This window comes from Sus scrofa, chromosome 6, assembly GCF_054392235.1.
Source record: "Sus scrofa isolate SSC_HxYL_T2T_F1_AM1 chromosome 6, Sscrofa_HxYL_maternal_Yorkshire_Landrace_v2.0, whole genome shotgun sequence".
In the NCBI taxonomy this organism is placed as follows: Eukaryota; Metazoa; Chordata; class Mammalia; order Artiodactyla; family Suidae; genus Sus; species Sus scrofa.
Genome location: NC_139388.1, coordinates 76,155,030 through 76,182,815, shown reverse-complemented (window position 1 = coordinate 76,182,815; position 27,786 = coordinate 76,155,030). Strand labels below are relative to the sequence as shown.

The 27,786-nt window shown below is 55.1% G+C and overlaps 1 protein-coding gene across 20 annotated transcripts in view; it reads right to left on the bottom strand.

Moving 5' to 3' along the window:
- Nucleotides 1-14,756: 14,756 nt before the first annotated feature.
- DISP3 (dispatched RND transporter family member 3) overlaps nucleotides 14,757-27,786 on the bottom strand; it is a 56,526-nt gene continuing 43,496 nt past the window's right edge. For 4 of the 20 annotated variants that reach the window (XM_005664991.4, XM_003127566.5, XM_084958941.1 and 1 more), the window contains 11 exons: nucleotides 27,374-27,487; nucleotides 26,448-26,584; nucleotides 25,115-25,299; nucleotides 22,640-22,770; nucleotides 22,390-22,562; nucleotides 21,256-21,382; nucleotides 20,610-20,755; nucleotides 18,083-18,242; nucleotides 17,418-17,531; nucleotides 16,816-16,982; nucleotides 14,757-16,000 (listed from right to left, as the gene is read on the bottom strand). In XM_005664991.4, coding sequence (XP_005665048.2) covers nucleotides 15,638-16,000; nucleotides 16,816-16,982; nucleotides 17,418-17,531; nucleotides 18,083-18,242; nucleotides 20,610-20,755; nucleotides 21,256-21,382; nucleotides 22,390-22,562; nucleotides 22,640-22,770; nucleotides 25,115-25,299; nucleotides 26,448-26,584; nucleotides 27,374-27,487 — 1,817 coding nt within the window. In that variant the 3' untranslated portion in view covers nucleotides 14,757-15,637. Of the gene's footprint in view, nucleotides 16,001-16,327; nucleotides 16,471-16,598; nucleotides 16,983-17,417; nucleotides 17,736-17,831; nucleotides 19,109-19,618; nucleotides 20,756-21,255; nucleotides 21,383-22,389; nucleotides 22,563-22,639; nucleotides 22,771-25,114; nucleotides 25,300-26,447; nucleotides 26,585-27,373; nucleotides 27,488-27,786 lie in introns of those variants that run through there. The other 16 variants (XR_014805102.1, XR_014805103.1, XR_014805105.1 and 13 more) reach the window with 10 other exon arrangements.

Here is a 27,786-nt window from a genome sequence, read left to right as displayed (position 1 = left end):
TCAATGTCATGGCCCTTGAGAAATAAATGACACATGATGATTTAAATTTTGGAGTGTCAGAGTGGCCATTTAAAAATATATGTTTAAAATGTTTGAGGTATAATATATAATGTACATAAATCTTAAAAGTGTGTGTGTGTGTGCGCAACCACCATCTAGATAAAAATACATAACATTTCCAGCACCACCTCCTTGTGCCATCTCCCACCAAGGGTACCACTATTCTGACATCTGTCACCATAGACCAGTTTTTCTTGTTCTTGAACTTCATACAAATGGGATCATTCAGTAGGCACTCTTCTGTGTCTGGCTTTCTTCTTTCAGCACCCTGTCTTGAGATTCATCCGTGCTGTTGCATGTCGGTCGTTCATTCTTTTTTATTGCTGTTTAGTACTCTTTTGTGTGAATAAAGCACTACCTATTGATCCATTCTCCTGTTGATGGACATTTGGATTATTTCCAGTTTGAGGCTGTTATTGAAGACATATATGCTCATCACTATATCACTAACACTTGAGGCTGTTGTAAATAAAGCCTTGAACATTCTTGTGCATGTCTTTTGAGGACAAAACTCTCATTTACATTGGGTATGTACCCGGAAGTGGAATTTCTGGCCATAGAATATACACATGCTTCCAAAATGACTGTATCAAATTACAGCCAGTTTTTGACAAAAAGCCATCCCTCCTTCCTGATTTTGCCTTTTCTGCATTCTGTGGATCAGCAGAGAAGATGCTTTGGGGAAGGCTCTGTTTAAATAATGTGGCTTTAGATTTTTCTGGGACAGCTTATTGATCAATATCGATTAAATGACTATTCCCTACTAATCTCTTGCTAGAAACCAGAGACCTTCCCTCAAACCTTTCTTCTCAGAGTTCCCATTGTGGCTCAGTGGAAACAAATCTGACTAGTATCCATGAGGACGAAGGTTTGATCCTTGGCCTCATTCAGTGGGTTAAGAATCTGGCATTGCCATGAGCTGTGGTGTAGGTCTCAGACACAGCTCGGATCTGGCGTTGCTGTGGCTGTGGTGTAGGCCGGCAGCTACAGCCCTGATTGGACCCCTAGCCTGGGAACCTCCATATGCCACAGGAGTGGCCCTAAAAAAAAAAAAAAAACAAGACAACCCCCCCTTCTTCTCTTTGGTTATCACCATGACTGATTCCCGTAATAGAATCTGAACCAGATGATGCAAAGTTGAGAATGAGTAATTTTCTCTTCTTCTTCCACTCCCAGGCTACCACATGTCTGAGAGAAAAATCCAGCCAAGGAGAGCTCGGAGCATGGTATTTACCCCTCGTGCCAGTGGAGGAAGCAGGGGAGCTCCACACGTTCGAAGGTCAATTGAAAAATCTGCAAGGAGCTCAATGCTCCAAGAATGGGATGGGGGCAGGTAGCAGGGAAAAGGGCAAGGTCCTTCTTTGTTCTTCTCCCCTCTTGCCTTTTCCAAAATTTATGAGATTTGGGGGGAGCATTGTATCTACTGCTAACATACAGTGTTCAGATAATTTTAGGGTTCAGATGTGGACTGTATTATAGACAGCTCAACAATCTCAAGAGCATACATGGAGCACTTTACAAATTGTCCCAAACATTGCTCCATTTAGTAGGAGACCAAGTGCTCGTAGTCCACTCACCTCCTGACTGTCCTCTCTGACACTGCGGTCATGGGGTTCCCAGGGCACACTTACTCTGTAAAATCTCTCTCTCTCTCTGCTTCATCTCCTACTTCCACTTGTTTGGCATATTCTTTGGAGGCAGGATCTCTGGACTCAGAACAGCCAAAGTGTCTGGTGAAGAATAAAATGAGCCCCCCTCAATGCTCTTTTGCGATGGAGTCAAAACTTCTCATGGCCCTTTTAGAGACAGCAGTAGAGATGGTTAATGGTTTGTGCCTCATGAAATGAGAACTGTTGGGGCTCTGCCAACAAGAACCAACGTGCTCTTATTACCAAAAGTGGGGTCCAGCTGCTTGCAGCTCTAAAGCCAATAAAGAGGCAAGGTTGGTGGAAAGGAAAGTTTTCAACTTCCCCAGCAACTGGGGAAGGGGGGGACTATGCCTCCTGCTGACAATCAAGAGATTTTATAGGCAAAAGCAGCACTGTCAGCTCTGATGGTCATCTTGAAATTGGTCATGCAGTGGTCTAACTGGCATCATTTTGATTGTTTTAAGAACAGTTACTCTCCCATTCCAGGGTCAGTTTGCTACCATTTCCTTAAAGCCTGTTCTCAAAATTGTGGCAGCTTATGTCATGGCTAATAGTCTGGTTGTAATGTCGTTAAGTCTTCCACTTGGTGGGAGTTTCAGTATCTATAAGACAGCTCACAGGACATTGCTCAGTATGTTATCTATAGCCTTTGAGAAGAAACTAAATGTCTTTGACTTTGCTTAATGACTAAACTACTATAACTTGGTTTTGTTTGACTGTTTTCCTTGGCTTCTGCACTTTCTCATTTCTCTGATTAAATGTATCCTTTGGCTAAAGTTTTCCACAGACCAAAGGCAGGTGGAGGACATGGTAGGGGAAGGACCACAGGGTCATGCTCCATTTCCTGCCTTCCCAAGTGGGAATTGGGGAGCTATTGGTTGGGTTGATGGTTAAAGGTTTTGACTGACCCTCGGAATAAAGGTGGAGAGAGAAACATATTTGTGGTTGTACCTTGGCTTGGATTTCCTTGGCCTTGAGTGTTGGGGGTCAGGTCAGCACCATGGGACAGGAGAGGGTGCAGGATTAATCCAGGGGCCCTGAAAATTTTGAAGAGTCACATAGACCCCTTGATGTGACTTAAGGGAGTCCCTGCAGGACTGGAATTGGGAGCTCTGCCTGTGTCTCAAGGTTCTCTCACTTTCCATCAGCCATCAAGGCTCCCTGCGGGTCGTACAGGAAGTGATCTCCGAATCTGCCAGAGCTGCAGGATTCTCCCATGGCCCAGCCCACCCCTCTGGCCTGAAGATGGTCACTGTCAGCACTTTCCTTCTCTCTGTAGATCAATAGGGCCCTTGACTATGACCTCAAGTTCAATTATGGCTTCAATTATGGAATAAAGAGGCTGTAACTGCACACCTACCTCTTATAAAAACCATGCACTGGGGGCTGGCGGAGATGGGACCTGGGGGAAATCATTAGCCTACTAATTCGAAATCAATTTAAAGTGCATTTGCTTAATGGTATGAGCATTGTGAATTATCTATAAATTGTTAATTTAGTTGAATGTCACACCAGATTTTCATTTTATAAATTGCGTTTTGGGGTTGGCAAATGTGTGTGTCCTTCCTCTCCCCTCCACCCTTACTTTTCTCTCTTTTTTTCTAAAACAAATCTTGATAATCCTGTCTTCTGGGATTCGACCCATAACAGGAGGGTTGAACACAATTCAACTCATAACAGGAGGCCTGGTGCACTGCCACTCATTCTCCAGGAACCTGACACTGGCTTGTGAACAAGCCTGTTGAGGGACACATGGCCCCGTGATCCCTGTCCCCCCAGCCTGCCAGCCCAGCCCCCAAAGTAAAACCACTCAGATAACCCACAGCTGACTGCACACACATACATAAGCCCTCTAGGATCGGGAGAACCACCCAGATGAACCCAGCTTAATTTAATTAGCTCACAGAATCATGAGCTAAATAAATGGTTGTTGTTTTAAGCCACCAGACTTTGAAGAGGTTTGTTAGACAGCAGTAAGTAACTGGCATCTTGAGGCTCAGAGAGGTGGCGTGGCTTGCCCGAGGTCGAACAGCTATAGGTGGGACCCAGGCAGCCTGATGATCTGATTACCACACCCTGGGGAAAGGATGTGTCCCAGGGTGTCAGGTTCCTCCAAGTCTCCTGGGATAAGGGCCTCATTAAGTGGGACCTCTGGAATTCAGTGACCCCCGTGGATGAGATGGGAGGAGTCTTGCCTCAGCTTAATTTGCTCTGAGACCCTGGGAGAAGTCACTTCCCCTTGCTGAGCCTCAATTTTCTTCTCTGTAAAATGGGGTGGGGAGTTCCCATCATGGCGCAGTGGGAACGAATCCGACTAGGAACCGTGAGGTTGTGGGTTTGATCCCTGGCCTCACTCAGTGGGTTAAGGATCTGGTGTTGCCGTGAGCTGTGGTATAGGTCGCAGACATGGCTTGGATCCTGCATTGTTGTGGCTGTGGTGAAGGCTGGCAGCTGTAGCTCTTATTCGACTCCTAGCCTGGGAACCTCCACATGCCATTGGTGTGGCCCTAAAAAAATGGGGGTGGTAATAAGTCTGCCTTGCAAAGTTGTGAGGCAACCCCTGAGATTGTAAATGTGACGGCCTTTTGTGAATTGCATAGGGCTATGCACTTTTTAGGAAGTCTCTGTTTTTATTGTAATAATGTCACTGATGCTCCCTGGCCCCTTTGATGCTACCTGCAACATGGAAGTGCTCCAGATCGTTGCTCTCATGGGGGCCGTTGCATTAGAGACTGACCTTGGGGTCAGCCAGCCTGCCTGGCTGGGTCAAGGTGGCTGAGTCTTTTTCTCTTCTGAGAAACAAGGGTACACCTTTCTTCCAAGGTAAGTGGTAGTTTTTTTTTTGTTTTTTGTCTTTTTGCCATTTCTTGGGCCGCTCCCGTGGCATATGGAGGTTCCCAGGCTAGGGGTCGAATCAGAGCTGCCGCCGCTGGCCTACACCAGAGCCACAGCAACACTGGATCTGAGCTGTGCCTGGGACCTACACCACCATTCACGGCAACGCTGGATCCTTAACCCACCGAGCAAGGCCAGGGATAGAACCCGCAACCTTATGGTTCCTAGTCGGATTCGTTAACCACTGAGCCACGACGGGAACGCCTAAGTTGTGGGGTTGAAGTGAGCTTATAGGTGGAGAGAAGGCATGTGGAAGACACCCTAGATCTCAGCTTCCTTCCCCCCATCCCTCCCTCGCCTGCCCTACTTTGGCCTCTTCTCACCAAGACAAGGCAGGTCAGTCCTGAAGCTGCTCTGGCAGGCAGAGTGCAGCGTGTCCACGGGGATGCTCAGTGAGAAGCCCTTCCCCTCTCCCAGAGCAAAACCACGTAAATACAAGCAGCATCTCCATCAGGGAGGTAGACTCGTGAAGGACAAAGGCCTCGTTGATCTTCTGCTGACAATCCATGTTCTTTACCTCGTGTCCCTTTGAGAAGAGGCAGGGGAGGAGGCAGGAGGCACAGAGCAGGTGCAAGTGTCTGGAGAGTGAAGGGGGAAGCAAGGCACAGGCATGGCTCCACCCCAGTTATTTTTATTTTTATTTGCTTTTTCAGGCCAAACCTGCGGCACATGGAAGTTCCCAGGTTAGGGGTCAAATTGGAGATGCACCCACCGGTCCTGGCCACAGCCACAGCCACAGCCATGCCAGATCCGAGTTGCCTCTGCAACCTACACCACAGCTCATGGCAACACTGGATTCTTAACCCCCTGAGCAAGGCCAGGGACCGAACCTGCATCCTCATGAATACTAGTCAGGTTTGTAACTTGCTGAGCCATGATGGGAACTCCTCTGCCCCAGTTCTAATGTGATCATTCCCATTTGACGAGGGGGTCAGATCAAGGCTTGTAGGGGTAGGGAAGCTATTCAGTCAATAAACATTTACAATGAACATACATATGCCAGGAACTGGAGGCACCCTGGCTTTGCCTTCGCAGGGTGTGCCCTGGCGGCGAGAGAGGCAAGTGGGATGTCATTAAAAATACAGGACACAGGAAGGACGTCGTGCATCGAGGTGACATCCCAGGACATCCGACCCAGACTCGAGGCACCAGTCGAGGCTTCCTGGAGGAACTGAGGCCTGAAGGAGTAGCGGGAGCTATGAAGATGCAGTAGGGCGAGGAGGAGCGCCTGGGCAGGGAGAACAGCCTGGGCAAAGGCCGGGAGGTGAGCCACAGCACTGTGCTCTCAGCAACCAAAAGAAGTTTGGTTTGGTTGGAAGCAAAGTGGAGGCAGTAACATCAGACAAAAAGAGGGGGATTGTCAGTGAGACCCTAAAGGACTGAAGGCTGTGGGAAGAATCTCCGACTTCATCATGGAAGTCGGAAACGATTTCTTAAGTCACTGCTGCAATAATCCCACAGGACAAATCTTCCCAGATGCAGGGGCTTAAAAGAACACCCATTAATCAGTGTCAGCTGAGTCAGGTGAGCAATGTCAGGACCATCCGGGCCTGGCTCCAGGCTACAGTTTGGGTCAAGTCTGCTCCATGTGTCTCTCAAGCTCTTGGAACCAGTGGGCTCCCTAGGGGCATGTTCTTCCCACGGAGAGGCAGAAGCTCAGAGGGCAAGTCCCCTTGACAGGCACATTTCAAACTTTCGCTTATTTCACTCTTGTCTGCATCCCAGTGGACAAATCACATGACGTGGCCAGACCCAACACCAAGGGGACAAGAAGACCTATTTTACATAAAGTGGGAGAGAAACTAGTAGGAGATGGATTAGTTCCTATTTATTGAAGTGCTTGGCTCCTCCAGGCATGTAAACGCTACCCTGAGTTGGGAGAACTCTGCTTAGTAACAATGACCATGGGCGTGATGATGGTTGAGCAGCTATTGCTATGGCCAAGCCCTTATGCCTTCACTTAAAATACAACAACTGTAGTTCCTGTTGTGGATCAGTGTGTTGGTTTCCATGAGGACGTGGGTTCAATCCCTGGCTTCTTTCAGTGGGTTAAAGATCCGGCATTGCTGTGAGCTGTGGTCGCAGACGAGTCTCGGATCCGGCATTGCTGTGGCTATCTGACCCCCGGCCTGGGAACTTCCATATGCCACAGGTGTGGCCCTAAAAACCAAAAAGCAAACCAAACCAACAAAACAAAACAACCATGCATGACATATTATTCTACTTAATGGATGAGCAAACGAGTTAAAATAGAGCAAATGATTTGCCCCAATTCGCACAGTTAGTGGAGGCAGAAGGAGGATGCAGACCCCAGGGTCTAGAACTCCCAACTGGGAGGGTCGCAGAGCCCAACTCCAGCCCCTCTTCTATTGGCCTGCGCTGCCCCTTCCAAGCAGCCCCTGCTCAAGTACAAGGAGGAAAGGGAGGGGCCTCAGACAATGCCACATCCCCATCACTCTTGAAGGGTTCTGCTTTGGACTCTGGCTCCAGAGATGGCCGCAGGGAGGCTGGCACCGGTCCCACCAGATCCTGGTAGCACGAAAGTTCAGGGAGCTTCAGGTGATGTTTGTTGATGCCTTGGAGCGGGTGGGGCACCCCTTCCTTCCTCCTTCCCTCCCTCCCTCCCTCCCTCCCTCCCTCCCTCCTTCCTTCCTTCCTTCCTTCCTTCCTTCCTTCCTTCCTTCCTTCCTTCCTTCCTTCCTCACTGCTCTCTCTGCCTCCCTCTGCCTCGCAGTCAGAGCGAGATTTCTAAGGAGCAAGTGAAAGCCACGTGTCTCTTCTGCTTAAAAAAAAAAAAAAATCCATCCAGATAATACATTCCTGCAGTCAAAAAATCCAAGAGTGTGAAAGATTGGTAATAAAATTCTTCCTCCTGTGGCTGCCTGCCATCTGCCTGGTACCCCCGTCCTCAAAGGTAATGACTGTCTTAGTTTGTCTGGTGTTGCTTTCAGTTTCTTTATGCATATACAAGTAAAATGAACCTGTATTCTCTCTCTCACCTATTTTTTTTCAGCATATTTTACACTCATTTTTGCAACTTTCCCCTCACGTAATATAGCTTGGGGATTTTCTGCATATTGGCCTTTGGAAAGCATCCTCATTCTTTGTTTGTGGCTGCAGAGTATCCTCCTGACTGAACGGACTGACTCTAACTGATTGCATTGGTCCCTGTGCTGATGGACTTTTAGGAGCTCTCAGACCTGGACTCTATCAGGCAAGGCTTCAGTGAATAACTTCTATGCTTGGACAGTGTAAGTTTATCTATAGGATAAATTCTCAGAAGTAGGATTGCTGGATCAAAAGGTGAGTGGCTGAGTTCTTCCCCTTTTCCTTTTTTTTTTTTTTTTAAACTTTTCTTTTTATGGCCACAGCCGTGGCATATGGAAGTTTCTGGGCTAGGGGTTGAATCGGAGCCATAGCAACACCGGATCCAAGACGCATGTGTGACTTATGCTGCAGCTTGCAGCAATGCCAGATCCTTAACCCACTGATCGAGGCCAGGGATTGAATCTGCATCCTCACAGACGCTGTGGTGGGTTCTTGACCCGCTGAGCCACAACGGGAACCCCGCCACGGTGGCTTTGATAGTTGTTGTCAAATTCCCCTCTATGGTGGCTGAACCAGTTTACACTCCCACCCGTAAAGTATAAGAGACCCTGTTTCTCCATAGCCTTGTCAACTGTGTGTTCTTAAATATTTGGATTTTTACCCATTGGACAGGCATACAGTGGTGTTCTGCTTCTAAAACACGTTCATTGTACCTCCATTCCCCTCGCATAGAGTCCAGCTGCCTCGGGCAGTCGTGGGGGTGTGCACAGCCCTGCCCTTGGTTGGAGGCTCTTGGTCAATCAGGGAAGTGGATGTGGACACAGCTCACTAAAGCATGGGAGTCGGTGTTCCAGCAAAGAGCCGTGAAAGAGGAGAGGGAGCCTTCATGGAGGATGTGGCCTCTGAGCTGAGCCTTCAGGGACAGGTCAGAGTGTGACAGTGGGGGAAAAGAGAGGGGACATGTATGGATAGACCAGGAAGGAGATGGAAAATGCCTGGGAATGGAGAAGAGCTCAGGATGGCTGGAGGACCTAGAAGGAGACGAGCCCGGAGAGGTGTTGGGGCCAGGTCACCATGGCCCTTGAATATCTTCTGAGAGAGTTGGGGATTTAACCAATAAGTGACAGGAGCTCAATGAAGGCTTTTGAGAGGGTGTGTGAAATGGATGGTGGAGGGACTGTTTAGTTAAGACTCTTGATTTAAAGTGAAAGAGAATCTCACTCAAAGTGCCTTAAGGAAAAGGGTAATTTATTGACTTGTTTAAAAATCTAGGGATACATTAGCTTCAGGCATGGCTGGATCCAGGGGCTTAAGTGATGTCATCAGAAATCTGTCTTTCATCCTTGGATCTGCTGTCCTCTCTGTTGCCTCATTCCTGGGCAGGCGCCAGTCTTTCCTCCCACAGTCTAGAAATATTCTTCAAAAGAGAGTGGGTCTTTCCTAATAATTCTGGCAAGTCTCCATGAAGACCCTCTTTGGACTGATTTGGGTCAGGTGCCCATTCCTCAACCAGTCACTAGAGCCAGGAAGATGGAAGGCACTGATTGACCAGGCCTGGGTCACATGCCTACCCACGTGGTGGAGGGGTAGAATGGTAGGGGTAATGGTAAAGGGGTACTTGGGGGACTGTATATTGGGGGGTGTCCTCACATGGCCTATATCACAAGGTCTGGGTTATGGGAAGATCCCCAAAGAAAAATAAATGTTCAGTGACCGTAAGAGGGAAGGATGGGCTTGTATGGGAGACAGTTGAAGATGAGGAACCCAAAGGGGAGGCTGTAGGGTTCGGGAAGAGGATGAGGGAACAGTAAGAGGCTACCTTTGAGCTCCTTCTCTGAAGGTGTGTGGTGGGGGGACCTGAGCGCCTCCTTGTGGCCGGGAGGGGCACCACACCTGCTGCTGTATCCTTGTCCCCTGGTGGAAACTGCAGACCTAGGCTCTAGGGCCAGTCCCGGCAGCCCTGGCAAGCAGGGCAAGGCAAAGACATCAGGTCCTGTCCCAGCCTTAGACGCCCCAGGCATGGTGGTGTGTGCACCCACAGCTTCCAGCTGCTGGGCTCATATTTTAAGTCCGTTTGGAGTGCCTGGCCTTTCACAGGATTCCCCTGAGCCTTGAATGCCAAAGGCAATGGTCTTTAGCCTGCGGGAGCAGGCATGAAAGCTGCTCTGAACTCCTGTTCGCCCAGGAGGAATTGGAAACCCGTTCTTCTGGGCAACTTTCTCTTTGGTGACCGGGGCTGGCCTGAGAAACGTGTACAAACGTACTTGACTCCTCTCTGCCCGGTCACTGCGGGGGCAGCGGGGGAGGGGGGCAGAGGCAGGGCAGCTCTGAGCTCCTGAAAAGCCACATGTTCTCTCCCAGCCCAGCGTGTCTCCACCTTCCCTGTCCACTGCCCCAGGGAATGCTGGTGTTTTCCCACTAAGATACACGGACTCCTTTCTTTTAAGTCTTAGCATCAGCCTGTGATAGGCTGTCCTGTGGCTCAAGAAGACCTGTGTCTGGTGGCACCAGCTCCCCAGAGGCAAGGGAACTGGTCCTCATCCTTTAAATCTCAGTGCAGAAGCCACTTCCCTGAGGACCCCTCTGCCAGTCCCGGCCACAGGGCTTGGCCCCTACCCCTCACTCTGCTCCCCTGCAGCTCTCTGGTTTATGGTTATGTATTTGAGGGGTTCCTTTATTAAAGTAATTTTCCCCACCTCAACTGTAAGGTCCATGAGGTCAGGGCTGGGTCTTTTTTGGGGGTATTCCCTTGGATCACCGAGGCCTGGAACAGTGTGCCTGGCACATAGTAGGTGTTCAATAAATTGTTGTTGAACAGACAACAGCCCCAGTGGGCATCTTCCTGCTTCAGTGTAGGTGAACAATGATGAGAACAGGAGAGAGTCACGGGAGAAGACGGCCGCAGATGGTGGGCACTAGGGCAGCTTGATTTAAGGGCCTCAAGTCTGGCAGCGTAGCCATGGCCGGAGGCAGACCTGGACATCATGCTGTCCCTGCTCCACTTTGCAGGGGATTGTTCAGTGGTTTGGTCCAGGTCGCCCAAGCAGGGTTGGAGCCTAGACTCAGATTCTGGCCTCTTGAGCCTGGGTCTGGTGCTCCTTCCTCTCTGAGCAGCGTGAGGCGGGGGTGGGGGCAACTGGGAAGGAGGGCCGCCCAGCTGGCCCAGGGCTGGCTGTTTCTTTCTTTCTTTCTTTTTTTTCTTCTTTTTAGGGCCGCACCCACGGCATAGGGAAGTTCCCAGACTAGGGGTCCAACCAGAGCTGCAGCTGCTGGTCTACACCACAGCCATGGCACCTCAGGATCCAAGCTGTGTCTGCGACCTATACCGCAGCTCATGGCACCGCCAGATCCTTCACCCACTGAGCGAGGCCAGAGATCGAACCTGCATCCTCTTGGATACTAGTCAGGTTTGTAACCTGCTGAGCCATGACAGGAACTCCAGGGCTGGCTACCTCTTCCAGTCAAATCTAGTTGCACATGAGAGGCTGTATCAGAGAGGAGCATATATACTTAGCAGCCATCAGCAGGGGTGGGGAATTGCAGCTCTAACATTCACAAGCTGTGTGACCTCAGGCCAGTTACTTCAAGTCTCTGGGCTTCAGTTTGTTTTTTTTTTTTTTTTTTTGTCTTTTTTCTTTTTAGGGCTGCACCCATGGCATATGGAGGTTCCCAGGCTAGGAGTCCAATCGGGGCCTCTGGCCTACACCAGAGCCACAGCCACGCCAGATCGGAGCCACATCTGTGACCTCCATCACAGCTCATGGCAACGTTGGATCCTTAACCCACTGAGTGAGGCCAGTGATTGAACCCGCAACCTCATCATTCCTAGTTGGATTCGTTAACCACTGAGCCACGACAGGAACTCCTGGGATTCAGTTTTGTTAGCAGTGAAATGGAACATTCTCTTTTTGAGAATTCCCAAGGATGCATGGATGGGGCCTGGGACACGGCAGGCCCTTCAGCACACCTGGCTTTCGTGGCTATTTGCTGGCTTCCATGGGAAGGAGGGAGAAGCAGGGGCTCAGGGAACTCTTGTAGGTGACAAAACCTTTGGTTTCTTCTCCAAGGGCTCCCCTCGCACCTCCTGCCCCTCCTTGTCCCACCAAATGCCTGCACATCCTCACAGACCCCAGCCAGCCGCCGTGCTGGGACTAATGAAGGGCGTCTCACCGGCACTCAGCAAAATCTCATTAAGATCACGAGCTGTGCATCAGCAGCAGAGGAAGGGCAAAAGGTTCTTTTCACACGAGTTAGTGCCTCTGGGACCCTGTGGCGCCAATATTCACAAACAAGAGGAAGGGGGATTTATTTGTAATCAAGGAGGCAGCCGAGAGTGTGGCTAAAAGTCCCTGGATTCCCAAGTAGTTACCCATATTCTTCCCCAGCTGGACAGGAGAGAGGGAGAGCCCAGAGCTGGACAGGACAGTCACCATGCGTGGCTAAGAGACCAGGACAGGTCAGGGTTTTTTTTGGTTTTGTTTTTTTGTTTTTTATTTTTTAGGGCCCCACCTGTGGCATATGGAAGTTCCCAGGCTAGGGGTCCAAGCAGAACTGAAGGTGCCAGCCTATATCACAGCCATAGTGATGTGGGATTCGAGCCACACCTTCGACCTACACCACAGTTCACGGCCACACTGGATCCGTAACCCACTGAGCAAGGCCAGGGATGGAACCGGCATCCTCGTGGATACTAGTTGGGTTTGTTCCCGCTGAGCCACACTGAGAACTTCAGGGCAGGTCAGTTCTGATGAGGAGATAAAGCTCTGAGGTTGGGAATACCATCCACAGAGGGTGGCCTAGCAGGGAGGCAGAGACGGGCAAGGACCTCAGACCCCGGGTGGGCAGAAGCAGCCCAGCTGTGCGCTGTGAGCAGTTGCCTCCCCCTCTCTGGGCCCCAGCATGTGCATCTGTAAGATGGGAACCCAGCTCCCAGGAGAGTTATGAGGGTCCCCAGAGAGTTGTGCTGATGGAGGGAGCCCTAGTCACCTGGGGGGAAGGGACAGTTGACACCAGGGCCTGGTCTCTGACCAGCCTGCCCAACACCCCACAACACTCTGAAAAAAGGCCAAGGGGAAGGAAGAGGAGCTATTTCTTAAAAGCAAAGGAAATGGGCTAAGTGAGGGTTTCTTGACAAATGGGCATTATTCGGACTGCATGCAAATGATATGCAAATGATCCTGCCTCCACCCTTAAAACTAGGTTATTGGGAAGGTCTTGGGACAAGGACTCCGAGAGAGAAGTCCTTTCTCTGAGCACTTTCTGGGATGTCTTGTCAGCTCACCAGCCACCCCCTCCCCCCCCCCCCCCCCCCCCCGCCAACTGGCCTGTTCCTCCCGAAGTAGGGGGGTCACTGGGAGAGGGGCAGTCCTGCAGTCCTGGACTCCCCACCCGCTCCATACACAAAAGGGCTGCCGGAGCCCCCCGTTGACCAGCCTGAATCCCCACTCAGCCCCTTCAAGGCTGTGTGGTCCAGAGCACAACACGGCCCCTCAGCCACAACCCTCATTGCCTTTGAGGGCTTGGGTTTCACGGCTGATGGGGAAACACTTAAGGGTCAAGGATGGTACAAACTCAATGGTTTCCACTCCAGATGCTCTAAGAACAGGCCTCTGATCCATTGTCCCTGGAACACCATCCTCTTTGTTACGACTCCCTGAGAGGCTGTACACCCTCCAGGGGGAGCCCACACGCTGGGACAGGCTGGCTGGGGTCCAGTTCTGGCTCCCCCGCAGTAGCGGTGTGACTCAGGCAGGCCAGTCTCTCGGAGCCTTAGTTTCCCCAAGTGTAAAATGGGCCTGGGTACCCCCTCCCTAAGGCTAACCAGTGAGCTGCTGCATGTTGAGCCCTGGTATGGGATGAACTGTATCCCCACCAAAAAATAAGTTGTGTTTGTTTGTTTGTTTTGCTTTTTAGGGCCGCACCCACAGCATATGGAGATTCCCAGGCTATGGGTCCAATCGGAGCTCAGATGCTAGCTTATGCCACAGCCACAGCAACACAGGATCCGAGCGTGTCTGCGACCTATACCACAGCTCACGGCAATGCCAGATCCTTAACCCACTGAGCAAGGCCAGGGATCAAACCCACAACCTCACGGTTCCTAGTTGGATTCATTTCTGCTGCGCAACGACAGGAACTCTGAAACATATGTTGAAGCTGAACCTGGTCCCTGCGAATGTGAGCTTATTTGGAAAAAGGACTTCGCAGGTGATCAAGTCAAGAAGAGGTCATTAGGGTCCAATACGACGTTTTTTGAGAGGAGAGGTGATGTGACCCTCGGAGAGAAGAGATGGGCATGAGAAGACGGAGGTGGAGATTGGAAGGATGTATGGACCAGTCAAAGAACGCAAGGATGGCCAGCAACCAACAGAAGCCAGGAGAGGCGCAGTGCAGACTCCCCTCAGGACCTCCGAAAGAACCACCCTGCCAACACCTTGACTTTGGACGTCCAGCCTCCAGAACCAAGACAATGAATTCCTGTTGTGACGAGCCACCCAGTTTGGGGCCCTTTGTTAGGCAGTCTGAGCAAATGAAGACAAACCCTGGGAGGAGTACCTGACCCAGTAGGTGCTCTGGGTCACCTGGACCGCTAGTGATCCGTTTGTTGTCTGTCTTTACCGCCGACAGCAGGTCTAGGAGCTAATGTTTGCTCAGCAAATACTGAGCCCCGGCTCGGTGCCCGGCACGCAGTGGATGGGGACACTGTGTCCCCTGGTTAATATTTACAGATATTAACTGGGGCTGAGCTGGCCTGGAGACCACCCTCCAGGGTGTCTTTCCCACCCTAAGGTCCCAGCTTGGCCTGTGCCCAGCTTCCAAAAGTCCCGGTGGGCAATGGCTGTCCCAAGGAAGAAAGCTACAGCATGATACCAGGCACCCCAGTGGGGATCCAGATGAGCCCCACTCCCAGTGCTCCCCCAGAGGCCCCCAACCTCACCTTGGGCCCACAGAGCACCCTGTGACCCTGCTCCCTGGAGGATCTGGCACCTTCCACTCCACCTCTGTCTCCTTCCAGGCCCAGCCCCAACCCTCATGCCGCGCTCCGGCCGGGCAGCATGAAAATGCGTAGTTATTTCAATTTTAAGAAGACGATGGAGCCAGCGATGCTTAAAATGCTCGTGTTAATGACGGCAGTCTGCATTTTCATTTCACTTGGATAAGAACCGCCTGCTGTGAACAGGCGGCAGGCGTAGCCAGCGCCCCTTCCCTGGGGCTGCCCCCTCCCCCAAATTCCACCCCTAGAGCCGAGTGGAGGAGGTGGGGGCTCAGATCTGTGAGGGAGGCTGTGCTGGGGCCCCACGGCTTCCGGAGAGCAGGAGCACCTCAAGGCTGGGGCCGGGGATGGGTCATGCAGTACCCCAGGCTGGTCCCTCCTTCTCCCTGGCCAGGACCAAAAGGCCCAGGGAGGACCAGAGGACCAGCCAGTGCTGGTTGCCATAAGCTGATGGGGAAGGAGGGGGCAGGGGGTGCGAGGCCCTGCCCTTGACCCTACTGTGCTCTTCCTGCAAAGTCCCCAAGGGAGGCAGCTCTGGCTGTGCTGCTGACCCAGTTACAGGCCACTCACTTTGCCTCTTGGTGCCTCAGTTTTCACATCTGCAGAATGGGGGCCCTGTAACACCCAGAGCACAAAGTTCTTGTGAGCACTGAGGCCGTGTGAGAGGGAAACCCCTTGCAAAAATCACCTGCTACCCCTGTGGTGACCAGGCACGGGAGGAGGCCTGGTCTCTTCCACCAGCGGGGAGAGGCCAGGGCAGCTGCCAGCAGCCCCGTGGGGTTGGGGGTGGTTGCCGGCTTCACCATCCAGCTCTGGCCGGCACTGTGACAAAGGCAGTGTGGGTCACATAGGTGGGGGACATCTGGCCCAGTTCTGGGAACGTAACTAGTTGACACCGAGCTGGGAACGAAATGCCCCAGGAGTCAGAGAATGAGCGCCTCGTCCCCACCCACTGGACCAAAGAGGTGCAAGTCCAGATGCAGTGCCAGGGCTATAGGGAGGTCCCGTTGGGCAGGGGGATCTTATAGCCGCTCTGGAGGAGCAGGAGGCAGGCGCCCAGCCCCAGGGCCCCCGCCAGGAGCACTGCACCCAGGGCTTTGAGGAAGGAAGTCCTGGTCCGGGTGAAGGAGCCGGGTGCCATGATGCCAAGCAGGGCCGTGCTGACCGTGAGCGTGTAGAGGATGGAGACGCCCGTGTTGAGGGCGACGATCTTGCCGAACTTGGCAAACGGGGCGATGATGCAGAAGAAGAGGGGCACCGTGGCGATGACCGTGGTGAGGGCGCTGGAGACGATGGCCACACCCACGTGCCGAACGGCCTCCAGCGTCCTCCACTGGCGCTGCGAGTGGGCATCCTGGGTGTGGGCGAGAGGGGAGCTGGGGTCCTCGATGCCGGAGGGGATCCCTCCCTGCCTGGGGCTCGAGATGGGGGCTTGGACTGTGGGTAAACAGGCACGCACTGTCCAAGGCCAGCCCGATTCCACCTCCATGACTGGGGATAACGGCACCTGCTCACAGAGTTGGTGTGAAGATGAAAGAAACGGTTCCCTTGCAGGGAACACAGTGGGGGCGTGTTAAATGTTGCCATGACAACCAGAACACTGAATATCTGCACAGTAGGTCTTCAAAAACAGGAGCCCTGATTGGAACTGATTTCCTTCTTTTGACCAAGAGCAGCTAACTGTATAACCAATTGACATATTTATGGATGTTTCACACCAATACAATTCCAAACTGGGAAAAAAACAGAAACCCTCTGGGCCCAGAGCTGGTTTTGGCACTGAGTACACATGGGCGTGCCTCACTTGTTGGGGGAGGGGGTAGCCTCAGGGTCATGACTGGGGCTCAGACCTGCTCCCTGGACTAGTAAATGACTCGGACTCAGGGGCCCAAGAAGCAGGAAGGGTCCCTGGATGATCTCTGGTCCACCCCCTCACATTCACTTAGGGGAACAGAGGCTGGGGGGAGTGGACCCGCCCACAGCCCACGGCGATGCTTGGCTGGAGCCGCCTTAGAACTTGAGCCTCCTGGGCACAGAGAAATGGCCCTGGAAACAGGCTCCTAGGACACATCCTGATTGGAGTCGAGCAAAGGGGCGGGGGGTGGCCGGCTACCCTTAGGGGCTCCTTAGCGGCACTGTGGGGAGGGGTGGGGCAGGCGGGGTGCTCACCTCGGCCTGCTGGGGGGGCAGGTTCTCTCCAGCCAGCAGGTAGCCCTCGACCAGATGGACACAGTAGTCCACGGAGGAGCCGACCAGGATGGACAGGGAGATGGCTTCCACGGCGCCCATCTCCCAGCCGCTCCAGTACATGATGGTCACCACGAGGCAGACGATGCCTGCAGGGGGCAGGGGGTGGCGGGGAGGCAGCTTGGACCCGACCCCATCCATACAGTCCTGGAGGGGTGGTGGGCCATTTCAGAAGGCCGCTGGGGAATGCAGTGACGTCCACGGTAGAGCCCCTGCCTCTGGGGACAGGTGGGACGGGGAGGGACAGGACCAGAGAGAGCTGGGGGAGCCTGAAAGAGGGGACAGGCACAGCAACACCTGTCTCTGGGCTGAGAGCTCCCACCTGGTGACACCTGGTGACATCTGGCTCCCCTCGGAAGCCCACAGTCCTATGGGTGACTGTCACAGAGGCTCTTTTTGCCTGGGGTGGGGGTGGGGTGGTCGGGACACCTTCACCGGAGAGGACAGTTAAGGGCAGAGGGAATCCTGCTGACTTGAGGCCACCAGTCAGACCCCTCTCCGTTCCTGGCCCCCGACCCACTTACCCAAGATGCTCAGGAGCACAGGCAGCAGGAGCAGCACGTGGGTGGTGAACACGGCCACCGCAGCCACGCAGATGAGCAAGGAGAGGGCCAGGCCATACAGGGCGCTCTGCACCCCTGGAAGGTGAGAGAAGAGGGCCCTCAGCTGGGCCCCACAGAGGGGTACCCACAGCCCCCTCACCCTCCTGGTTCGGAGGTCCTGGGGTCAGGCCGGTGGGCACTGTCGCCGTGTCCCTCTGGGTGAGCCACTTGACCGCTCTGAGCCTGCATGTCTTCTTCATCTGTAAAATGGGGTAACAGCACCCGCTCCCTAGGCCTCAACTGGAGGTGAAAGGGATAACACAGGTCAGGGCACAGCACCCGGCTTGGCACCAAGAAGGGCTCATCTTGACAGACGGCTGCCATGACGGTCGTTACCATTGCTTTCTAGGTGGCCAAATTCAGGATCACAAATGTGGCCTGATGCCCCCGGGCACGAGGGGCCCCACACTTTGGTCTCTGATTGGTGCTCCTGGCCCCTGGGTCATCCCAGTTTCTCCGGGGCTCTTGGTCAGAATTGAGAAGACAAGTGTGGCTCAGGCCAGGTCACCTCTGCATGCCCCCCACTGCCACCCCCCCTCCCCCCGCAAGCTGGGACCCTGAGGGTGAGGGGCTGGGCTGCCGCTCGCCTATGATCTCCATGAAGATCTGCTTCCAGTGCTCGCAGGTCTGGAAGCCTCGGTGCAGGGCCGAGCCCTCAGGCAGCGTCTGCAGCTGCTGCTGCAGGAAGCTCTCCCAGCGCAGGTAGTCCGAGTAGGTCTGGAAGGAGGACTTGCCCTTGTACGTGGTCTGCGGGGACAGGAGCCAGTGAGACAGGCGGGTGGCCATGGCCCATTCCCCTGTCCTTGTGACACTGGTCTGCTCTGTGTCAGCTGCGGCTGGCCCCTGGCCACCTGCACACAGAGCCTGTGATTCATGGAGGGAAGGGTGAGCCTGTCCGGGTACACGTGTGACTCTCACAGCAGCAGCAGCAGGTCCTGATGCCACCAAAGTCCCTGTCCTTTTCCAACAGAACCACTTCTGACCCCTGAACCACTCCACCCCACGGACGGGCCCCTGCTCTGTGTCCCAGCTTCTGCCCATGCTGTTCCCTCTGCCTGCATAGCTGGCTCCCTCTTCTCCTTCAAGGCTCACTTAGGGTTCTGCCTCCTCTAGGAAGCCTTCCCTGATGCCCCAAGACAGACATCCTCTGGGCTCTGTAAGCCCTCGGTCGGTGCTTCTCCATCACAGTTCTCATCACTGCCCCGCAACCTGCCTGCCTCTCTCCTGCCTGGATGGTGAGTTCAGGAGGGCAGGCGGCCTGTCCAGTTCCCACTTTACAGTGAGTTGCCAGGTGTGTGTCTGAGTGCTGGTGGGGGTCGGCTGGGAAGTGATGTCCTGACATGTGGAGAAGCCCGATCAGGGATTCTTTCCTCTCTCAAACTGCCTGCAGCTTCCACCTTAAAAAGGAAGGAATGGGAGTTCCCATTGTGGCTCAGCGGAAACGAACCGGAATGGTACCCATGAGGAAGCAGGTTCGGTCCCTGGCCCAGCTCAGTGGGTTAAGGATATGGCGTTGCTCTGAGCTGTGGTATTGGTGGCAGACATGGCTCAGATCTGGCATTGCTGTGGCTGTGGCTGTGGCCTCCAGCTGCAGCTCCAATTCAGCCCCTAGCCTGGGAACTTCCATATGCCATGCCTGCAGCCAAAAAAAAAAAAAAAAAAAAAGGAAGGAATGAGTAAAATAAACCAATCACAAAAATCACACAGTGGTGTGTGATTCCACTTCTGCAACAAAATCCATGGGGACAGAAAGCAGAGCTGGAGCTGGATGAGGGGCGTGCGGAGTCCATGTGAAGGGGGACAGTTCCAGTTTTGCAAGGTGAAACGCTTTAGAGATGGATCATTACTGAGCTATAAACTTAAGATGGTCAATTTTATTATGTCTATATTACCATGGTTAAAACTTCCTGGGGAGTTCCCATCATGACTCAGTGGTAACAGACCTGATGAGTATCCATGAGGATGAGGGTTCAATCCCTGGCCCCGCTCAGTGGTTTAAGGATCCAGTGGGTTTAAGGATCCAGTGGGTTAAGGATCCAGTGTTGCCATGAGCTGTGGTATAGGTCACAGTCGCAGCTCAGATCCCGCACTGCTGTGGCCGTGGCTCTGATTCGACTCCTAGCCTGGGAACGTCCACAAGGGGTGGTGGCCCTAAAAAGACCAACCAAACCAAAACAAACACATCTGCCTGGGCTTTGAAGTGGGGTTTGCATTACCCTGGGGCTCTCTGAGGGCTGGGAGGGGGTCCAGGCCTCCTCACTGGTGGCCAGCAGCTTGGCTGTTCACACAGTGAGTGACACAGCTGGTGGGACCGGGGCCAGAGAACAGGAATTGTCCACTTGTCACCCTGTCATATTATTCTCGTCCCCAACACCTCCATGTGAGTGATGTCACTGTAGCTTCTCGATGACTGCCAGAGGGCGGGCAGGGAACTGAGACACTCATCTTTAGAGCAGGAACTGGGGGCTGGGGGTGGCGGGTGGGGACGAGTGCCTTTTGCTCAAGGACACAGACCACAGCAGCATCAGAGCCAGGACTGGACTGGGGCTTAGCTCGGATGCAGCAGCGGCAGAGCTGGCAAGCCTTACAGCGCCAAGTGCCAGGGCCGAGAAGGCTGCGGTGGCCAGGTTGGGGATGCATGTGTGTGCACACGTATGCATGGGTGTGTGTGCATGGGTGTCTCCTGGGCAGAGCCTAGGGAGCATCAGGGGTGGGAGAGGAAGCAGTGAGGTGCAGACTGGCTTGTCCCCTAGCTTCTAATCTCTCCCGGGAAGGCCCAGCACAGTGGCAGAGGGGAGCATTGCGAACTGTCACCTGTCCCAGCAAAAGGGTGTGGGCCCCAGGCCGTGGGGAGGCAGGTGGTGGGAGCTGGCTGGCATCCCGTGTAGCACAACGGCCATGCTCGGTGACCAGATGGCCTTGTTTAGCCCTGCAGACTGACACTCACCAACCCTGTGACCTTGGGCAAAGCAATTTCACCCCTCTGGGTCTCAGGATCCCCTCCAAAGAGCAACCCCTCTGCTCTGCTCCGGGGTGGGGGTGGGGACCAGCGATGACAGAGCACTCTGTGAGGCCAGAGCACCACCTGCACCTGGCGGCCCGCCCGGGGCTCACCGACTCAAAGGCCATGGAGATCCATTGCACTCGGCTGTCCTTGACACCCACGGCCCCGTGTGACAGCTGCCCTGGGAGCAGGTGGGGCTCGGGCAGCTCCTTGCACTCGGGGTGCAACATCTGCAGGAAGGAGGAGATGCTGTAGCCTGCGGGGAGAGGGGGAGGTGGGTCGGGGGGGCACCCAGGATGGGAGCAACTCTTGCCCCCCCATCCCACGCATGCATGTGTGCTCACGCATCTGGGAGCAGGTGTACAAGGGGCACACGCCTTTCCCCCAAACTTTGAGTTTAAAAAATGTCTGGAGCCCCTGGCAATGTCATCAGGAGAGCCCTGCTGTGTCCCAGGTAATCACCAGCGGGCAGCCCCCCACTTCACTCTCAGTCATGGAAAAGCTACTCCTGCAGGTGCAGCCCTACACGCCACACACCTCCCCACGCCCGTGTGGCTCGGTGCCAGTTCACCTTCAGGCACGCACCTGCTCTCCTCTGGAAGATGCGCACACCCTTGATGAAGGACTGGATATTGTCAAGCACAGACACAGGTGTGCAGCCATGCTCATGCCAGGCACGTGTGTCCTCAGAGCTGCCCACTCTTGGACCCCGTGCCCCCATCCACCCTCCCTCCCAGGCACTGGCTCCCCTCGCACCTGAGGGCAGGCACTGGGCCCCGCCCGGCTTCACCAGCTCCGAGTTGCCCGCGATGGCCTTGCAGAGGCGACACAGGTGCCCGATTTCTTTGAAGAGGTCAAAGCTGCTGTCGTAGATGACGCTGCCCTTTCCCAAGGAGACACAAGCCGGCGCAGCTGCTCAGTGAGTCGGGAACTCAGTCCTGGGCCCCAGCCCTGGGGAGGAACTGCCGGCAGCTCCCCTCCGTCGCCCACTGCTGTGCTCAGGACCCTCTGCTTGGTGGCCCGTGGTCCTGGCCCAGGCCGCTCTACCTGGCTCCCCGCAGTGTCTCCCCTCCCATCACTGCCCACCCCAGTGAGCCCCCTCGGTCCCCGCTCCTTGCTTTTACTCACTATGCGTGCACCTGTCTCTGCCTGCCCCCTCCCTCCACACCTGGGCTCCCTGCCTGGCCCCTCCCTTTGCACCTGGGCTCCCTGCCTGTCCCCTCCCTCCACACAGCCACCTCCCGTCTGTCCTCCAGCACCTGCCTCCCCTCTTCCCCACGCCTCTTCTGAACACCTGCAGACTCACGGGCCAGACTGTGTTGATCGCCTCTGACCCCGCCTGGCTACCAAATCACTTTGTGTCTCAAACCCTGTACCCCCAGCCTGGCCGACTTCCCAAGGCAGGGACCAACCCTACCCACGTCCATGACCCTTCCCTCCACGTGGCAGGCCCGGGGCCACCCACTGCTCCAGCAGCCTCCTCCCCTCCAACTCCCAGGAGCCCAGCACCAGGCAGACCAGCCCGAGCAAGGGCACCATAGCCAAGGACACAGCAAGGGCTCTGGGCACAGAGAGGGCTTCCTGCAGGAGGAGGGCGGGGAGGTTTTACATCTGTATTCACCTCGCCTCTAGCCCTAGTGATGCAGGGCAGCCGGCTCAGGCCTGACTGTGCCCAGATTCCTGGGCAATTCTGAGAGCTCAACCTTGCTCAGTCCTCGAGAGAAATGGTGTCCCAGGAGTCCACGGGGACCTATCTGGGCTGGAAGAGCAGTCAAGGAGCCAAGAGGCAGCGTGGGGAGGGAGCTGGGCTGGTGGCCTCTGGGCTCGTACTTGTTTGCAGGCCTGGTGTGGCCGGGCCCTTTGGCATCTGCCCAACGTGGGCCCACGTACCGGGTCTCCGATGACATGGTTGTCTACCTGCCGCGTGCGGTTGATGCCAATGATGCCAAAGACCACGAAGACCATGGCGCCCGTATCCACCAGCGGCCGCACTGCCGGCTTCCCGCAGCCTGTGTTCATGCAGGGGTTGAAGCCGAAGGTGGCGGAGAGGCGGGCCTTGGGCACTGCGGAGGGAGTCAAAGCTGTACGGGGAGGCGGGGCCCGGCCTCCAAAGGCCCCGCGGCAGCCTCCCCACATGTACCTTTCTCGCTGGGCACGTAGAAGAAGCCCTTGGTCGGCCCGTCGGGGCTGGAGTTAAGCAGGCAACCGGGAGGTGCCGTGCACACGCGCCCGTGGAAAGGGGGCTTGTGGGACTGGGCAAAGTATAGCTTCCTGTGGAGGCAAGGGAGGCCAGGACTGAGGCTGGGAAGGCCAGGAGGGGTTGGGGAGGCTAGGCAAAGGCGGCTGAGGGTGGGGGATGGGAGAGCACAGGGGATGGACTCAGGCCCCCCCAGCATAGGATTAATCTTAGGTTCAGGGTTGGGATTTGGGCCAGTTCAAGGCCAGCCCTTGCCAAGACCCAACCTATTTAGTCCTCTCAGTGCCTGTCCCCTATTTATTTATTATTTATTTTTTGCTTTTTAGGGCCGCACCCATGGCATATGGAGGTTCCTAGGCTAGGAGTCAAATCGGAGCTGTAGCCGCCAGTCTACTTCATAGCCGTAGCAACGCAGGATCCGAGCCACATCTGCCACCTACACCACAGCTTATGGCAACGCTGTAACCTTAACCCACTGAGTGAGGCCAGGGATCGAACCCTCATCCTCATGGATACTAGTCAGGTTCTTAACCTGCTGAGTCACAACAGGAACTCCCTCCCCTCTCTCCTTAAGTCTCTTTGCAGGATGGAAAAGACTAGCAGTTTCCAAACTGTCCTCCAGAGGTGCAAGAATTCAGAGAGCCCCACAGCCCGCCTTGGGGTTGCTGCCCAGAAGCCCCTGCCTGGCCTTAATCTGAACGGTAGCCTCAAGATTCTGTTTGAAGAAAGGATTCCACAGTCAGCTTACTTACCACTGGACTTGATGTAGCTCAAGGTTCTTTCTAGAATGTTCTAAGCTCATCCAGGCAGCCTGACCCTGGTGATTGTTGCCTATGTGAGGAGTGTGCCCAGCCCTGGAGTGCAGGCAGAGGGACCCCAAGCCCCCAAGCCAAGGTGTGTCAGGCCAAAGGGCCCAGTGAGCCCACTCTGGTCACCCCCCTGCCCCAAGCGGCTGCTCCCCGTCCCGAGGCCAGGCCCTGTCACAGACCCGGTTCCCCTGCGTCACCAGTGCAGGCCCCGTGAGGCTGTTCTCTGGACTGTTGCAGTAGTGGGCTCTTTCTTTCAGAGCACGTATCGCCACTTGTCATGACACTGCGCTTGACTTGTTAGCTGCTGCCTCCCGCTAGTCGGCTGGAGGGCGGAAGTCCCATCTGCCTTGTTTACCATCCCCGGGACGAGCCCCGTGCAGGTTCACGGTCGGTGCTCAGTGTTTGTTAAATGAACGAGTAGCCCTGAGCTAACACAGCCTCAGCGATCAGAACACGGGGGAGAAGGCCTGGGACAAACTGCCCCCCGCTGGCCCGGAGCCCCTCAAGGCACAGAGCTCAGTCATTCATCAGGTTTTCGGGGGCACTCACTCCACGCCAGGCTCTAGGCAGGGCGTGCGGATACAGGAGGTAAATACAACACACACAGACCCTCTCCTGTCACCTTACGGTCTGAGGGAGGGGGAACATTCAGGACATAATTTCTGGATCGTATGTGTTGAGAGCGCAGGCAGTGCCTTGGAGAGGAAAGCAGAGCTCGCTCATTCATTCATTCATTCATTCCTTCAGCGTTTCCTGAGCACCTGCTATGTGCCAGGCGTGGAATACAGTGCAGAACAGCGGTAGGGCGCTCCCTGCGGGTGTCTACGTGCTGCTGAGGCAAGACAGATGATAAACCAGGAGGTTGGTGTGATTCCAGGGGGTTTTGGGAGCCAGAAAGAGAGCAGGGGGAGAGATCGACATGGCTCTTTTAGACAGGCCAGGGCTTCTGGTCAGGGACGACCTTGGGCGGGTGTGGGTGGGGATCTGGGTTGAAGACCGGAACCCTGCAAAGAAGTCAGTGTCAGGAGGAGCTTGGCTGTGCCAAGGGCAGATTCAAAGGCTCCGAGATGGATGGCTCGGTGTGCTGAGGGGCAGCCCATGGCCACTGGGCCTCCTGCAGAGCAGGCCAGAGGGAGAAGGGCAGATGGGGATGCTGACTGTCATCTGATCTTGGTGTCCCCCAATCCTGGGCAGAGGAATGTCTCAACAGATGTGTGGAAATGGACTGGGGTTCCTATTTTTTTCTTTTCTTTCTTTTTTTGTTTTTAGGGCCACATCTGCAGCATATGGAAATTCCCAGGCTAGAGGTTGAATCAGAGCTGCAGCTACCGGCCTATATCACAGCCACAGCAACTTGGGATTCCAGCTGAGTCTGCAACCTACACGACAGGCTCACGGCAACGCTGCATCCTTAGCCCACTGAGGGAGGCCAGGGATTGAACCCACATCCTCATGGTTCCTAGTTGGGTTCATGACCGCTGAGCCACAGCGGGAACTCCCACGGACAGGGGTTTCTTAACAGTGCCTGCGGACGTCTATCCGCAGACCAGGGCTGGGGGTCGGGGGTCGGGGCAAACACGCGGGCCAGGCTCATCCTCAAGGCTGTTACCGAGTGTGCTGCTGCTCCTTGGCGGCCACGTAGAAGCTGAAGTCAAACTTCCAGCCCCGCTTGGCGTCGCAGGCCAAGGTCGTCACCATCCACTTGCGGGAGGGGCTCGCCGCCTGGAGCAGCCCTACTGTAGACACACAAGCGGTCAGCTTCTTGGTGAAGTTACCAAAAGGCGCTCTATACACCTAAGCAGTGGATCGACAGAGACAAGACAGGTGACTCCGCGAGGCTGCCTCGGCCCGGGCCCGGCCTCAGGCTCTGCCCCCTCCCTCCTTGGAGTGCTCCCTGTCCCCTGCCCCTATTCCGGCCCCTCGGAGTGGGAGAGGGAGCCCCGGGCAGAGGCTCAGGAGGCCAGTGTTCGAGCTTCAAGATGGGGCGAGTCCTCCCCTCCTCTCTGAGCCTCAGTTTTCACCTGCGGATCTGCTCTGAGCCAGGCCCGGAGCTGGGCTCTGAGGATACAGCAGCCAGCCCGATGGGCTCGTCCCTGTCCTCCCGGAGCTGCCAACTGTGATGGCTTCAGGGTCTTTTAAGGGCTTTGAATCGAGTATTAGGATGATAAGACACAGGGTGAGTGGGGCAGCAGCAGAGGAGGGCAAACAGAGCAGGAGGGCAGGCCAGGGCTCCAGGAGCAGGTGACTTTTATGCTGAGACCCGAATGAGGAGCCCGCTGCATGTAAGCTGGAAGAAAAGCTTTCCAGGCAGCGGGAACCGCCACACAATGTCAGAGCCAGGGAACGCCTCACAGACCCTCGTCTTTCAGATGGAAATAGAAACCCCGAACAAATGAGTCGACATGTGTAACTGTCAGCCTGGAGGGGTAACAGGGTAGAGGAATACAAGCCAGTCCTGACAGGGAAATCCTGGGGCCCGGGGGGTGGCCCTGTGAGGCTCTATTCTGGGGAACTGGACCAGCTGCCGAGCCCAACAATGTAACAAATGGCTCCACTGATTGAGCACCTAGGAAGTTCTAGATGTTACACACACACACAGGCCTTGGCTGGTGTATCTCCCACAACCTTGGCTGGTACTTTTCACATCCCCAGGTCACAGATGAGGAAACTGAGGCTCAGAGAGATAACGTCATCTTCCCAAAGACACCCAGGTCATAAATGGCAGAACCAGAATTGAACCCAGGTCTGGCTGATTCAGCAGCCCGCGCTCTTGCCCCTCTGCCGGTCCCTGCTGCAGACCCGGCTGACGGTGGGAGGCAGTCCTTCTCTGCCAGTAGCAGCTTCAGCCTTGCAGACCCCAGGGTGGCCAGTGCCCACCAGCATGGCATTGAGGGCCCCCTCCCCGGGTAGCGACAGCTCGCTGCATGAGGGCCCGGGCTCACCTGGAAGGAGGGCACCTCCCCGTCCCCGGGGGACACGATCTGCCAAGGGGCAGGCAGGCTGGCATTGAGGGAGAACCTATAGACAGCCGGGTGGCCTCTGCTCTTCACCTTGGAGATGTACACAGTGCCTGCAGAGTCTAGGGACAAACGAGGGGTGGAGGAGGGGGACAGTCATCTCGCCTGGCTTCCCCTGACCCTGCGGCAGCCCAGCCTCTGGTCTGGTGACGGACGACCTGGCCTTGACCTTGGGCTCATCTCTGAATGTTGGCTCTGTTCCTCTCTGCTGGACGGAGCCCACAGCCGTGATGGAGGAGCTGACACTGGGACGGGGTGACGGCACAGGCGGAGGGAGGGACAGGGGTGGTGGAAGCCGTGGTGAAGACGTGCCAGAAGGGACGGGGGTCGCGGCAGTGATGGGGATGGTGGGGATTCGTTCACTGACATGAATGGTGAGGCTGGGCTGGTGGTGACAATGGTGAGCACAGAGGGGGGCTGGTGGCCATGGGGTGACAAGGGCATATGGAACTTCCGCCTGTGGGGGGGTTAATTCCCATGTGTATCCCAGCATTCCACCTCTGACAGAGACCCTAGAAGGCATGCCAGCCTCCTGCGTTCAGGCGGCCCCTGCCCTCCCCCAGACATTCAGGATGGATCTGGTACACAAGGCAGACTCATGGGGCACCACAAGCCAGGCTGGGATGGTGGCAGGAGGGGACTGCCCTGTTCTGGCCGAGTGGAGCTGTTGGGACGAAGGGCAAAGGTCTCAAGTTCACCCCTCCCCCACGTGATCCTTCCACAGTGACCCGGGAACCCAGGCTGGCAGGAGAATCAAGACTGGATTTAATCTGCTCTCCCCCCAGCCTCCCCCCCGGCACCAGGCAGGACCTCCTGGCACCCCACCCAGCCAGGCCACATGCCCCACTTACCCTGCAGGGTGGTCTCAGGCCGGCCAGTCCAGGAAACCCCTGAGCCCCGCTTCTTCTTCTCCAGGGATGTCCGGATGTTGTTTTGTAGGCTGTGGGGCTTCTCCTGGAACAGACCTACCCCCCGCCCCAGCCATGTTAGGACAGAAGGGTCTCCCTGGATGGGCAGGGCCAAGAGTGGAACAATGACAACCCCAGGCTGGGGATCAAACTGGCATCTCCACAAAAACAAGCCAGATCATTAACCCACTGCACCATAGTGAGAACTCCTATTTTTCTTCCTTTCTATCTTCCTTTCTGCCTCCCTTCCTCCCTCCCTTCCTTCCTTCTTTCCTTTCTTTCTTTGTCTTTTTAGGGCAGCACCCATGGCATACGGAAGTTCCCAGGCTAGGGGTTGAATTGGAGCTACAGCTGCC